Genomic DNA, 14,976 nt, shown 5'->3' with positions numbered 1-14,976 from the left:
TAATTAAATTTGTAGAAATAATCAGATTCAAGAAACAAAGGACAGATTAATTTTTATTCAGTGAGTTTATATTCTATTAAAATAAATGAAATGAGCAGTGTTTCAAAGTTTGTAATATTTTTAAAAGTATCATTAAAGAAACAATTCGTGATTTAACAAAATTCCCAAACTTGAAGTTCATGTATTTCATTATAATTGTATTGTAATTAAACTTCATATGAATTTATGAGAGTGAAATCTTCCTTTGACTGCATTAAGTTAGAAAAAAAAATACACCTATTATTTTTTACACAAAGAAGAGATTTAAATTCTAGACAGAAAAGCATCTATGCATGTTAGCCTTGTGTCTTGGTGAAAATCATACAAAACATCAGTGACAATCAGTCACTAAAGTCAGGAACTTGTCAGTAAGAAGACCACTACTGGGCTTTCTCCCTCCAACAATGTCACCTTTTTAGACTCCATTTCTGGAGCTTCACATTAATTTTCTTAATGTTTTTAACCCAATGTCTGTGAAATTTTTATTGCTCCCCAGATGAGGACATCTGATCTGAATGTAACCACACACCTCTTTACTCAGCAGTATTTGTCACAAACCATTATAAATTACCATGCTGATAGGTTGCCTTGCTGGGAAACTGGAAAAGTCCCATAAATTCGAACTACTGTATCAATGACATTCTTGTTTATTATGCAGATATAAAGTTTTATGAGATTCAAGATGTCTGCCTTACCATATTTAACAACCATGGAGGATTCTGTTGGTGCAGAAAACAAAATCATCATTCCTTCCATTTCTTTAACAGCATCTACTCTCAGAACATTCTCTAGTTCCCTCTGTTATATCAACATAACAATAAAAGCAGACAGTATATCTAGCTAGAAATCCTAGCACAATGTTAGTCCTGCAGACAGATGTTCTACTTGCTGCTCTGCTGAATGACTGATCAATAGCCCTCGTTCGATAAAAGAATTCAATGAGTTACAATATTATGTTTTTTACTGCTTAATTGCAATGAAAACTGATTCCGTGGTGACATAAACATAGACTGCTGCATTTTAAAACTATTAGGCATAACTTGCACATAAATTTTCCGCAAGGAAACAGCTCCCACCCCTTGATATGCACTATAAAAAGTTTTTGTAAGATTAGATCCATAGTTTACTTTTATGTATTGGGTCAGTCCTGGTGTTATTCTCATGAAAAGTTGTGATAAATCATAAATTATATTGTTAAAATCATGAAATAGTTTTTTATTTAATTGTAAATAAAACAGTAAAGTTTAAATGAAAATTTGTTCTATCATAACTAACCTATTTTCTTATCCACCCCTATACCTTACAGAAAAATAATTGTTTGCTTGGCTCTCAAGGATGTTTCTCAATAAGCAAATGTACTCAGGAATTGATTTCCTGAGCTTTCACATGATGAAAGTTGACTACACAAATACTGATGGTATCAAGAGAAAATGCAGGGTGTATTATATGCGGATCATCCCATTACTGTATCAATATATTCAGTTTGACATATGCTTAATTTCATATTTCCAAATTTTCTAACAATCACCAAGTTGTTAAAGATATCATAAAAATGATAACTTCTTTTGAGGGAAGCTTTTAACCTTTCAAAGGGCTCTCATACCCACTACTTCATTATCCACTACAACAACCTTATGACATTGGTACAAGTACATATAATATAGCTGAGAAAGGGAATGATATTAAATACATCAAGACAACAGTTTGCTCTTAACAGGAATAATAACTAAAAGCTCTCTGAATGTGGTTTATTAGAACTCATTTTGTATCACTTCAAATACAGTTTTGGAAGTAGCCCAATATAAATTACAAAAAACCCCACCAGAATCCAAAAAACTATGCTTTTGTGCATCTAACATAAACTTTCGAAGTCCATGAATTTGTTGTTCTAAGGGTTTCTGGTGGTTTCCATTTTTCGTAGGAAAGTCTAACCCCCTGCACATTTTGAAGTTGTCGATTCTTTTCACAGCCTTTTCAAAAGGAGGTAAAAGCTGTGCCACATTTGTAGAATTTCAACTACAACTCTCAACAATAACCAGGAATCATGTGGAGCAACAGGAAAAGATAGTAATTGCAAGGTCTTAAGTTGGTCTTCCAATATTTCTGGAATTTTCATTGATAAAACAATCAGATAACACTTCAAAACACGGCACAAAGACACTTTCCATGCCATAATGCTCGCTGACTTCATCAAGCTAAAAATATCAGATTTTCAAGGCTGGCCAGGAGTTGGCACCTTCACAGAGGACAAACCCTAAGTTACTATAATTAAGAAATCGCCTTACTCTAGCATTTAAAAATAAATCTCACCATAATAATTAAGGAAACAGTATTCCTGGCCATGTCTGTTTCTTGAATACCTTGCTAACATCACTAAAATTGTCTCTTCCTAGAAAATACAATTTCTGTTTTCTTTTCATCTTAAAAAAAAGGAAACTAACTAAAATTCCTCCATATCCTACCTCACACTATGGTATGCCAAATAATGATTTAAGGCTTACTGTGTGCCAGACACTGCTGTAAGCGCTTTATGTATATTATCACACTCAACTGGCTTCCCTTTCTTACATTTCTAGTCCAGTTGTGCCCTGGAGCTGGCTTGCACCAGTTCATAAGAACCAACTGAATACATCACTTTGCAAGTCTGTGCATAGTGACATCACATGGGTAGTTTTAAATTGGAGGGAGTATTTATACTATAAAAATTGGCAAATATGACATATCAGGGCTTGACTCACCTCTCCCAAAGATCCAGTTGTCAAACATTTACCAACACACCACTGCTAATAACCACTGGCTATTCTGAATTATTTAACTACTATATTACACATATACGTGGTCATGATTTTCAGGACAGGAATTAATAAACACAAGTTTATTGAAATTTAATAGCACCGTATTGGGGGAAATAATGTGATTTCTTGAGTACGTTTTATAAGAGTTTCTTAAAAATATCTCCTATAGCAGTTTAAGTAGTTTCAAAAACCAAAAATAAAATAGAGAACAAGACCCTAGGCTGTCTAGGTGACTGACAATGTAAAAACCACCATACAGAATATTGCCACCACCCCGAAAATACAATAAATTCCCTGTTTCCCAGCAGTTGCTGTAACACTCTATTAATGACAGCTTTCACATAAGACTAAAAAGTCGATTTAATACCCTGAAGCACTTGTGAGTCACAGAACAAAGATTAAACTAGAATCAGCATAATTTTACTGCACTATAGTGTATGCTGATTATTTGGAAATTGATCAACAGTATATGAATGTATGATAATTCTCTATGCACTAGAATGTTGAGTTAACCAGATTAACTCATTACCTTGTCCATGAAAAACTAGTTTACCCCACCAACTCAACAGGTTTTGAGGACTTCTTACAGGTGGGAACATCTTCATATTATTCTGTTCTTCCCTAAAAGGGTTACATGTTTTCAGATAGAATAGTTTTAATAATGAGTGTGCCTGCATAATAATGTTGATATCCAGTGAAAGTATTAACCTATATATACTCTATATAATTATATCAAACTGACCCATTTTAAAATTTGGGAAACGTATCAGTCCCTGAGAGACACTTTAGAATTTAGATTTAACTAGATTGTTTTCCTTTGCTAAAACTATTTGTATGTCTAAATTTCATTAAAAATTGATATTCAGGTTCAAGTCTCTGGCAAATACACCATGAGCAGTAGGGCAGATGGGATGATGTGGACAAGACAGAGACAGGTGGACTGCTTGCTGTCCAGAGAGAAGAGTAAATCTGGATCTTTATGGACTGCTGCCTGCAACATCAACACATACCTTCCATACTGTGGAAAACCGAACACCAGTTTGTTCACATAAAGTGAGGAAATATAATTTAGACTGTCTCTATAGTGAAACTGTTTTCATAATAATGAAATCTGGTGTAGTAACTTAACTATACTTAGTAACTTAATAATAGAACGAGATAGCAGACTAAAGCAGATGGATGAAACATTGATTCATATTTGAGCCCCACTGTATTCATTGTGCAGTAATAATTACTTTTCACATCTTCAATAAAAGACTTTCAATAATCTACTATAAAAATCCCCTCATCAAACTTACCCTATATATTTTTTATTTTCAATGACAATTTTCTTTTGCAATGCCAATAAAATACAGTTCTGGAGTTATAAAATGTGCCACAGATTTCTTACAAAAATATCCAAGCTCACCATCTTTCAATGCAACAAATGTTAGTGACTCGCAGTATTTAATAAAAACTCAAGTGAAAGTTTGGGTTTCTAGTTCTTCCCCTTTAGCAGGGTGGGGGTAGGGGGGGCAGAAACATGTATATACATTTCTTAAAAGAGTTTCAAAACCAAAAGTTTTAACAGAAAAAAAGAATATGAGCGATTGCACATTTAAATATAATCTTCCTAATTTGGGGAACTCAGAAATCACTTAACATAATTTAATTTCCATACCACTGACATATGATCTGGCCTAGATTGGAATCCTGGATCCATTTATATCCCAGATCGAACACACAGACTGTCCCCCTTAGACATCTGTGGCCACTAGATGGTGCTGTGGTGCCCTGCTCAAATAACGTTTTCACTTACTTGCAGTCTCGCTCCTCCAAATCAAAGTGAGGGTTGAAGTTGATCATAATTCTCTGATATGGGTCTGGAGCCTGAATCAGCCATTCACATTTTTCACTTGGATGATAAGAATGAGGATAACCAGGAGATGTAAGGTACCCGGGGCTTTCAATTTTTATAGTATCGCCACATTTATCTGTAATGAAAATAACATTTTAGTAGAACTTTCCCTCACAATCAGTTAGCTATTCTAGATTTGCATGTAAATTACTGGCTATTAAACATCCCATAACTTCTTATGGGGAACTCTGAGAGGTCCCTGCAGGTCCTTCATGTGGTGTTGATAGCAATACCCCACCAAGGAATGCTCTTAGACCCCAGGAAGTCTGGATCAGAAGGAAAGTGAACTGAGAGCTAAAATGACTCAAGTCCCATCCCCTGGAAACTTCTGTCCCAAGAAAAAGGTCTTCTAGCATTAAAAACATTAAATCCTTTCAATGGATGTTAACATGGTCCCCACGGAGCTTCGGCTAGACTAAATTATATCCCCCAAGAAGTGTAATTGCATTAAGTAGAAGTTCTAAGTGGAAGGTGACTAAATGATGCTATTGGAACCCTTGTGTAGCTTTTGATGATAAACCTGGTCTGTGTCATTGATCAGTGGGCATTGTCTTCCAAGACAAACCTTTTCTCCTGTTGTTTTATCTGCCCATAAATCTAACTGATTGTGAGTTTTCTCTGCTCCATCCAGATTAACACAGAACAAAGTATATTTGGTAAAGCGGAAATAATTCTACTCTACTTCTCCAAATAAAGTTGCTCAGGCTGGGAAACCAGATCAAAATAACAGGGCAGAAGAAAAATAAATATCCACACAATATTAATTCCAATTACCTACATGTTGAAAAAAATCCCACCACATTGAGATCTGTCTGGTAACACATATAAGCCCCATTCTCACATTCTGGGGAAGGTGAGCTAACTTTTTGAGCCTTCATTGCAAAAAAACCCCAAATGTTGAAGTGATTCACTAAGAGACAAATAAACCAGTCTCAGGGATGCTTTCTTGTTCAGCATAGATTCTTATTGTCACTTTTTATGATGGATTTCATACTGGAGAGCCTCAGCCTCAAATGCTGCCACATTTATTGCTGCTTAATTTTGAGCAATAAAAATTCAGTGCATAAACTATGTAAGAGGAACAGGTATGAAAGTAGTGAAATATATAAGCCTATCAATCACAAATTTTCAGTAATGGCATATATAGATTTTAATATTGCATCTAATAGATTCCCTGTGGAAAGAGAATAGCATTCTTTGCTCTCAGCATGAATTTATAAATCTAGAGAATTTTATTACAGGAAAACCAGGTCAAATGGAAATGAAAAATGAAGTGCACATCAAAAATGCATAAAGCTACATGCATTACAGAAATCATTTCCCATAAATTAAAAAGAAGACAACATAAATTATACTGTTTTTCTCAATTGCTAGATGTTTCTGACTATGTTGCTTAGATCAGGAGTGGCCTTACACTAATTTCCTCTGCTTTGGCTTTTAAAAGATTAAGGTTTGCCAAGAAGAAATGATGTTGCAACTGGAGTTCAGAATCTCAGCTAATGATCATATTGGACCCTGTTGTGTGATTCTACTCAGGCTCTTGCATTATTTTGAATGTGTAGAAAACTTGGAAAGTGACTCCATTAAGTCTCCTCCAGCTCTGTATGAACATCATGGCAGAGTCTGGTATCTGTTAGAGGAGTGAAATAAAACAGCACTGCTTCTAGTCACTCGACAGAGTCACTTTAGAAGACATTTAGGTGGACTCAGTACCACACCAGAGCTTTTTAATCTGTGACTTCTGAGAAAGTGACAGTGTAATAAGATAATGTGGACTGCTAGACTCCCTGGCTCTGTTCAATCTCTCTAGCAGTTGATTAAGAAAAAGCAATTTCTAATGACTCTGGACCATTAGTCCTAAACAAGGTTAATGAATTAATTTAGCAGACACTGGGACTCACAGGAGGTGGACATGGCTTTAAGAGGTCTGCTGAGTTACAAAAGCTGTGGTCACTGCAAGCATAGCAACATGGCTTTAACTCATCAAGCTCACCAACCCAATCTCCTGTTCTTAGCATTCCCCAGATTTCTGCTAAGAAAATAAGTATGTATATATACATATTACATATATATATATTCATAACATATATAGGGTATCCCAAAAATAATGTATACAGAGTTTGAATAATTATAAAGGCAGTGTTTATTAAAATAGATTTAATTATATATATATATATATGGAGAGAGAGAGAGAGAGAGAGAGAGAGAGAGAGAGTTTGTTCACAACCTCAAGTCTGAAAGCTATTTGTATTAGGTTTCAAATCCCTCCTGTGAACATCCCCACTACTGATTTAATCTCAAGAGTTCTGGAGGTGGAATTGCTGTAATTTTTGAAGTCTAACCACCTGAGCTCCATCAATTGGAAGAGAATGTTATTTTATCTCCTACCAAATTATAAAAATATGCCACAAACTCGGGTTTATTAATAAATTGAACTCTGCATTCACAATTCTGTGTGTGTGTGTGTATTTTGTTTCCAAGCCTATCTTTTAGAACACTGCTTAGTAGCTGTGGGGGTGAAATTTATAGCTTCAATCACAAAACCTCCAAAAAGCATATTAGAGAGATTAACTTCCATCATAAAGACATGATTTAAATTCTTCCTGGTCTGAACACACTCCACTTGTGGTCTCTTATTAAAACAATATACCACAGTAAGTAGTGGATAGGCTTTTCTTCTAATTACTTTGATTGAAATCTAAGCCAGACAAAAGTAAATATTTGACAATTAGTGAATAATAATTGCTGTAGACTCACTGTAAAGATAATTTCATATCCTTAACTTCACAGGGTAAATGAAACATGCCTACAAACAGATCACATATTAAAACACATTATTTAGGTTACAGGATACTGTTTATAATGGAGCACAGTCTTCCGTTTACTTAACAGTGAATGGTTGTAAAGCTCAGTGGAAGCTGCAGCCAGGTTAGGGATTTTCAGATATCCTGGTGCCTTACACAGTATATATCAGATTCCTGTATTGACACTATGTAACTTTCATTCATGCTCCAGACGGATTAGGGACGATGTACAAAGGCGGGAGAGGGAGTTCCATCTACCAACAAACCGCTATCTTTTCCAGGCACATACCAGAGGAAACAGTTTAGGGGAGCTGGAAGGGAACCAGGGAGTTCTGGTAAAGCCTTCACTCACTTTCAACAGCCATCAGGTTTTTGAAAGGGAGTCTCATCTAATTGCCTTTGGGAGGAAACATTATTAAGGTAATTGGTGCGCTGATCTGGGAAGGTAGGCAGCGCTGCCTCGTAGCAGAGGTTGGGAAACCTCCACGGCCACGCCACAAACTTTAGGAGAGTCGGAGGACTTAAAGTCTTCCGGCCCTAAACCCACGGATCCGATTTCTTTCTCTATCCGCCTGGATACAAGTTTCCTTTGCCCAGGACTCGGCTATTCCGGGCTCAGGCCGGGGCGCGGCGAGCCCGTTGGGGCGCGGAGAGCCCGGGCCCCGCGCCCCGCCTGTCACTTACCGTTGCGGAAAGCGCCGGCCGGGGCCGGGGCCGGCGCGAGGGCGAGCGCGGCGCCGAGGAGCAGCAGCCCCCTCTCCATTCTCCCTTCGCGGGGTCCCCAGGCAGGTTCGGTGGAGCGAGGACGTGCGGGGAAAATAGAGCAAAAGGGGGAATCTAAACAAGCCGAAGCGCTCCAACTCCGCCTAGAGCTGTAAAATCCTCAGTCCGTCTTGGAGAAAGGAAAGAAGCGAGGCAGTGACTTGATCCAAGAGCAACGCTTCTCTTTTTGTGTCTCAAGTCGCCTGCATCCTGTCATTTAGCTCCGGTTTCCTCTCTGTTTTCCCACACTTGTTCCTCTTCCAGGAGCCAGTGCCCCGGCCATGTCTCAAAAAGGGCGGGGGTGGGGGTGGAGGGAGGAGGTGGGAGGCAGGGAAGCACACACCAAAGCTAATTTCCAGAAAGAAAAAAACCCGGCTCGTCTGTGGACTCCTTGGAGCCGAGGAGCTGGCGCCCAGGGGAGTCCGGGGTGTCTGCGCGGAGAGCAGCGAGCTGTGAGAAGAGCGGAGGCAGAGGAGTTCCACCAACCGCGGCCCCCTCCCCCACCCCGCCCTGCCCGCGCGTCCCCTCCCCTCCCCTCCCCTCCCGAGCCCTTCCCCCACTTCCTCCCGCCCCCTCCGCGCTCCGGCGCGCTAGTCAGTGTCTGACAGAAGACGGGAGGAACTAGTTTCCTCGGGTGTGCTTTCGCGGCTCTCCCGTCAGTCTCCACCCGAGGCCCTGCGGGGGTCTCGGCGGGAGGGAGCGCTGGGTCTGCGCTCGGGGCTTTGTGTTTGGGTAGGGTGCATCTGGGTGGGCGCCAGCGACGGGGTCGGCAGCTTACCTCGGCGTGCTCACTGGAGACCCCCGGGGTGCAGCCCGCCGCTCCCGGGGATCTACAGGGTCCCGCCGCCCGGAGCACGGAGCGCCGGGGAGGTGGCGGCCGCCTCTCACAACTCAGCATTCCCCACTGGCGCCCGCGGGGCGAGGTGCGAGCAGCCAGCCCCTGCCTCTCGCGGAGGTGCTGGCCGAGACCTGTGGCAGGGAGCTGAAGGGCGAGCGTGGACGCCCTGGGCCAAGACTGAAGGGGCTGGGCGGAGAGCGAGGCTGGAGTGGGAGACGCGCCCTAGCGCCGGGCGGGGGTCGGCAGTGTCGCTACCGCTTCCAACCGAGTCAGGGTGCGCATTGAGTGCCCATTGCACCTGACTGCCCAGAGACTTGGTATTCTCTCCTCTGGGTGAGAGGAAGTGCCCGAGGCTGGGCGGTGGTGCCAGCTAGGGGGGCAGCCGTCTCCCGCCCCCGCCCAGCTCCACGTCTCGGAGCCCCAGGCTTTCGGGGTTTGCAAGTGAGGAGTCCAATAGCCCTGGTTTCGGTGCATCCCAGGGCGGGGGCGAACAGTGGTGGTGGAGGAACGGGTTTGTTCTTGTCAGGGTCCTAAGGGTGCCCCTTCCTGGCCGCAGGCCATTGTCACCACGACCCTCTAGCTCCAGCCCACACCCACTTCCCCCGGCGGCGAGCCCTCTCTGCAGGCGGGATGCGCCCCCAGTTGCATTGCCAAGGCTTTCCCAGAACCGCAGCTGAAGGCCTGAGGATACGAGCGGCAAGGACATTTCAGGGAACAAACTGGTTTTGGCCACTGATTAGGTCCTTGAGTAGGGCAAATGCCGGGGGATGCCCTCCGATGGAGTCCGTGGGGGAGGTTTAAAGGTCACTGAACCTTTTGGGAATTGGCGTTTGTGTACACGCCCGCGAGCAGAGCCTTCTTCTTAACCTGGCGCCACGAGCAGGCAAAGGAGATTTGGGAATGCTGGCGAGGAGGCTCCGGGCAAAGGTTTCGGCGGAAGGACTAGGGGCGGGACATGGGGCAGGGAGCCCCAGACTCGCGGGCCGCAGGCAGGGACTCCGCGCTCGTGGGTCGCGGCTGGGCGCCGTGACGCGTGCCCGAGGGGTGGAGGCGGGCTTCGCGCCCTCTCCAAGGGTCAAGCTTTCCTTCCCGCCGGCCGGCTCGCCGGAGCCCCCGACTCCGAACAGGAGACCCGGCCCCGAGGCTCCGGGAGCCCGCCCTGCCTGCCGGCGCCCCCTTTGCCTCCCCGAGCTCCTCCTTCCCAGCCCCGGGACCCCTGGGAGGCGCTGGGTGGGAAGGTGGCTGTGGGAGGCTGGGAGTGCAGAGCCTGGGTCGGGCGGAAGGGGCGGTGTTCAGGCAGGCGCCCGGGCCGGGGCCGGCGGGAGGCGAGGAGGGGGCGCCCGCCGCGCCCAGCGCGGTCCTCGGGAGCGAGCGAGGCTGAGGGGACCCTGGTTCCTACCCTCAGACCTTTACAGCCGGGACGCAGCCGCAGCAGTACCCGTGCCAGCCGCGCCGGGCGAGTCGCACCATCGTGTTTGTGGCGACTCGGGTCGACCTTAGTCCCAGGCTCCGAGGCAGGGGCGCCAATCAGAAACTGGCAGGTTGACAGAGCCCGGGAACCCCGCGGGTGCAGCGCCCGGGGCGCCCGGGAGTCACAGGCACCCTCCTTCTTCGGAGTGGTACCGGCGTCCCGCTAGCTCCAGGAGCTGGGTTTGACCCGTCTGTGCCTCGGAGGGGTGAGCTAGGGGACACAAGCGGGAGACTAGAGCTGTGTCGTTTTAGAAAACTGCCGGCAATCTCTCTTCCCCTTTCCCTGCTGAGTGTGCATTTCCCAGTCTGGACCCAACTGGCTGACAAATAAAGCGACCAGATCGTGCCCTCGAAAGGGTCTGCGCGCATCCCGCAGCCTCCATCCTCCCGCTCCCTCCTGCTGCCCCTTGAGCTCCTCCAGCGGGTCCTTGCGCCTAAATAGCCTGCCTTACTGCTCACCAGCTGAGCACTTTTGCCAGGCTTTCTCCAACCAACTAATAAAACAGGCACTATGTTCTCTGGGGGAAATATTAGATTTAAGTTCTGCGTCCGATTTTTCTGGTCTTGGCTGCTCTGAGGCGTTTCCAGAATCCTTCGTTTCCACACAGCACTGGGTAACGGAGCTCTACCGCGCTGATTGTTAATGGCCGGCTAGTGGGTTGGTAGAGAGCAAATTGTCCTTGCTAACAATCTCTTTCCTCTGCTGTTGAGCGACACTAACTGCTGAAAAGGGTCAGTTTTGTATTTCTGCAATTCTTCAGCAAGGGAGACAGACCAACCTTTATAGGTGTATAAGTGAGAGAAAGAGGAAAATTCGTCAGTGTTCCTGGGTTGATTTTATTTTGGTCTCATGAATATATCATCCTCCCTGACAACACAAATTCCCAAACAAGATAGTTCCAGTGAAGGAAAGATTTATGGATCACAAGCCCAGGACCTCAGGCACAGGCTCTGGGTGGGCAATACTTGGCCTCAGGGACCCCAGGCAGGGGCTGCTGCAGGAACAAGGCACTGGGCCAAAAACTCGCCCTTCTTTAAGAATAGACTGGGTAGTGTCCTGGCCTGGTAACTAAGTTGGTTAGAGCATCATCCCCAGAGGCCAAGGTGTGAGGATCACCAAGACTGCAGGTTTGACCTGGTCAGGGCACATACAAGAATCAACCAATGAGCCCTGCCAGGCATGGCTCAGCCATTGAGCATGGACCTATGAACAAGGAGGTCCAGGTTTGATTCCCCTTCACGGCACATGCCTGGGGTTGTGGGCTTAATCCCCAGTAGGGGACGTGCAGAAGGCAGCCGATAAATGACTCTCTCATCATTGATGTTTCTATCTCTGAAATAAATAAAGATATATATATATATATTTAAAAGAATCAACCAATGAGTGCATAAGTGAAACAACAAATCCATGTTTCTCTCTCTTTCTCTCACTTTCTCAAAAAAAAAAAAAAAAAAATCAATAGTAATAATAAAAAAAGAATAGACTTGGTGGTAAATGTTTGGTTCCTTTCATCAGCTTATCAATTTGTCAAAAATTAGATGAGATCCATTGCCCCCAGAAGGCCATTTAAGCCACTAACTTCCTTCAAGTATTTTCAGGTTGATGGAACATGGAGATTCAGGTTGGTATTAAAAAACAATGTCAAGTTTTTTAAAGCACCAAATGCACATATTTCAGAAAAGCAATAAAACATTTTTATTACGAGCTAAACTACATTCAAAATGTATAAATTAAAGAAGTGAAACTGGAAAAAGATTTTTAAATCTATTTCAAATTTATTTATTATTTAAAATAAATTTATTAAAAATGGCTCTTCAATCAAATGACTATATCATTCAAGTGGTATCTTTTGGACCCCACTTATGATTATCTCCTTATTTTGGATTGGCAGAGGAAGGAGGAAAGTAAACACATAAACCTTTCGTCTCTGATCCTTTATTTTGGGCCTTTTCAAAGTTACCTTGAAAATTTTTCAAATATTGGGAAAAGACTACCCTCTAAATTTTAAAACAAAGTTACAATGAAAAGTTCTTGTAACACAGTATGTGCAATAACAAGTTGCAGAATGATATTGCTAAAATTTGAATCATGTCATATTAGTGGATTCAAAACATTTTTTGATGTTAGAGGTTAGGGCTAGAGTTTGAAAACTGTAAATTTTTTGCCCAAAAGAATAATTTTGGATGATTATGCATTCACTGACTTACTTTTTAATTAAAAATAAAAAAAATAATAACCAATAGAAATATTCATCAAACCAATAAAAACATTCTAGGGAACATATTCAAAATTTCAAAAGGACTATTCTTAAGTAGGAAAATCTATAAAATGTAATTTTAACAATCAAATAGGGAAGTGGCTCTCTTTTAAAATTTAATTATAGTTTTATGTACAGAACTAAAATTTTAAGAAATTTTTGAAGAAAATTAGTAAAAGTAATTTTAAAAATATAAAATAAAGATAAAAAACAGTTAAGAATTATTGGATGTATCCTAAGAGAATTTAATTTAATTTTGTATTTTTATCAGATGACTCTGGCTGCTGCATGGAGAATGAATTATGGGTGCAAGGGAAGAAGTGAAAAGACCAGTTACAAAGTAATTATAGCAGAATCTAAGTAAGAGCATAAACAGGATCGTAGCAGTGGAGATTGGGGGAAAAAGTATATTCCTGATGTATTTAAAAGACATAATTAACAGGAAAGATGAATAAATGGATTTGCCAGTGAAGGAGAGTGTTGTGAAGGATGACCCTTAAGATTCTAGCTTCCATTAACTGTTTGGGTGGTGTGACAGCCTTTATGTAGCCAAGGAAGACTAGAGGACTAGTGTGGAAGGAGGACCATGAGTATGATCTGGTCTAAGTTTAATTTTTTGTCTCCCTTGAGACAATCAAATGAGTTAGGAATACAGAAGAGTGGTTTGGATTAGAGATATAAATGTGTGTAGTGATATAATAATATAGTAATTAAAATAATATTATAATTGAGATGGAAGGAACAGATGGAATTGCTGGGAATTTGGAAAATTGCTGGGATTGGAAAAGGAAGCCAAGGCAGAACTCTGAGAAACATTTAAAAGCTGGATTGTGAGCATAAGACAACAAAAGACCTTGAGAATGAGCAGCTCGAGAGCTAGGAGGGAAACCAGGAGAGTGTGCAGTCATAAAAGTCAAGTAGAAGGAAGATTTCAAGGGAATGAATAGAAGGTGAGGAAGTAGGGACAATGAGTGAAGACAGTCCTCTCAGAATTTCTACTGAAGAAGAGGAAACAGACAATAGCTGTGAAAGAAAGAGGTGCAGAGGGAAGTTTTTTTTTCTATTTTGTTTGTTTTTCAGATGGAGTACTCTTAAAAATTCTTAACAGCTGATGGTTAGAGTCTAATAATATATCAGAGATGTTGAAAATAAAGCACAGAAAAGATAATGAGAGTGTACATTGCCTGAGAAGACAGGAGAGGATACAATCGGGAGCCCAGAAGGACAGATTTACCCTCGATTGTTAAAACTGTATAGAAAAAGAGGAGCTGATGGGTGTAATTGTAAGTAGGTTTGTCATTCTGGTAGGGGGCAGTTTCCCTCTGCTCCTATTTTCTCCTGTCCCAGAGAAAGAGGTACTAAAAGTATAGGGAGAGGAGTGAAGTTGGAGTAAAGACCAGGCTGACCACAGAAGCTGCTATAGTTGTTGCTGTTGTTTTGATAATTTTGTGGGTTGAAAATTTGGGCTAAAAACACATTTTCCTAGAAAAACTGGCCAGCCTTTCATGAGACTCACAAAAATCTGCTTAACTGCTACTGAAGTAGTAATAGAATATTAATGATATTATTTCAGTTTTAGCATAGATTAGCAATTAATTTAAAAAGCGGAAATTTTTCTTTTTTTTTTTTTTTTACAACAAATTAATAACTGTTTCTGTTGTTGTACAGGAAAGTATCACTTCAAATGACTCTTTGCAATAATGTCTTCCCCCTATTTTCCTCTTTGTCCTTTATTCTCCTAGAGATGGCCAAAAAGGAATTTTAAATGTTCATTTACACTTGTACCAGATATCCACAGACCAGCTTATGTGAATAATTTATGTGAAACACAACCAACATGTTTCTTTAGTTTTGTAAAGACAATGCCAACCACAATATTACACAGATTTTTATAGATATTTATGTGATTTTTTTTTCCACTTGCTTTTAGTCATTATACAATTTCCTGCCTCAATAGTTCAGTCAAATATATTGGGCAGGCTGTTTATCAGTGGGCGTTATTTTCAACAAAGCCTTCTTTCTTAAATGTATTATGTTAAGCCATCAGATTGTCAAAGTGCCTTATCTCCTATGTAGAAGGCAAAAATTTACTGCCTAGATGGACTTTGCCCAA

At 41.9% G+C, this 14,976-nt stretch overlaps 1 protein-coding gene across 8 annotated transcripts in view; it reads right to left on the bottom strand.

Moving 5' to 3' along the window:
* The window catches only part of NRP1 (neuropilin 1), a 152,907-nt gene extending 144,098 nt beyond the window's left edge, over positions 1 to 8,809 (bottom strand). For 7 of the 8 annotated variants that reach the window (XM_081160371.1, XM_081160375.1, XM_081160372.1 and 4 more), the window contains exons 1-2: positions 8,220 to 8,809; positions 4,633 to 4,807 (exon numbers count right to left, since the gene is read on the bottom strand). In XM_081160371.1, coding sequence (XP_081016497.1) covers positions 4,633 to 4,807; positions 8,220 to 8,298 — 254 coding nt within the window. In that variant the 5' untranslated portion in view covers positions 8,299 to 8,809. The remainder of the gene's footprint in view (positions 1 to 4,632; positions 4,808 to 8,219) is intronic. The other variant, XM_081160378.1, reaches the window with a different exon arrangement.
* Between the last annotated feature and the right edge of the window lie 6,167 nt (positions 8,810 to 14,976).

Source organism: Miniopterus schreibersii (genome assembly GCF_964146895.1).
Source record: "Miniopterus schreibersii genome assembly, chromosome: 1".
NCBI lineage: Eukaryota > Metazoa > Chordata > Mammalia > Chiroptera > Miniopteridae > Miniopterus > Miniopterus schreibersii.
Note: the sequence above shows the minus strand (reverse complement) of the source record. Positions and strands in the feature narration are given on the sequence as shown.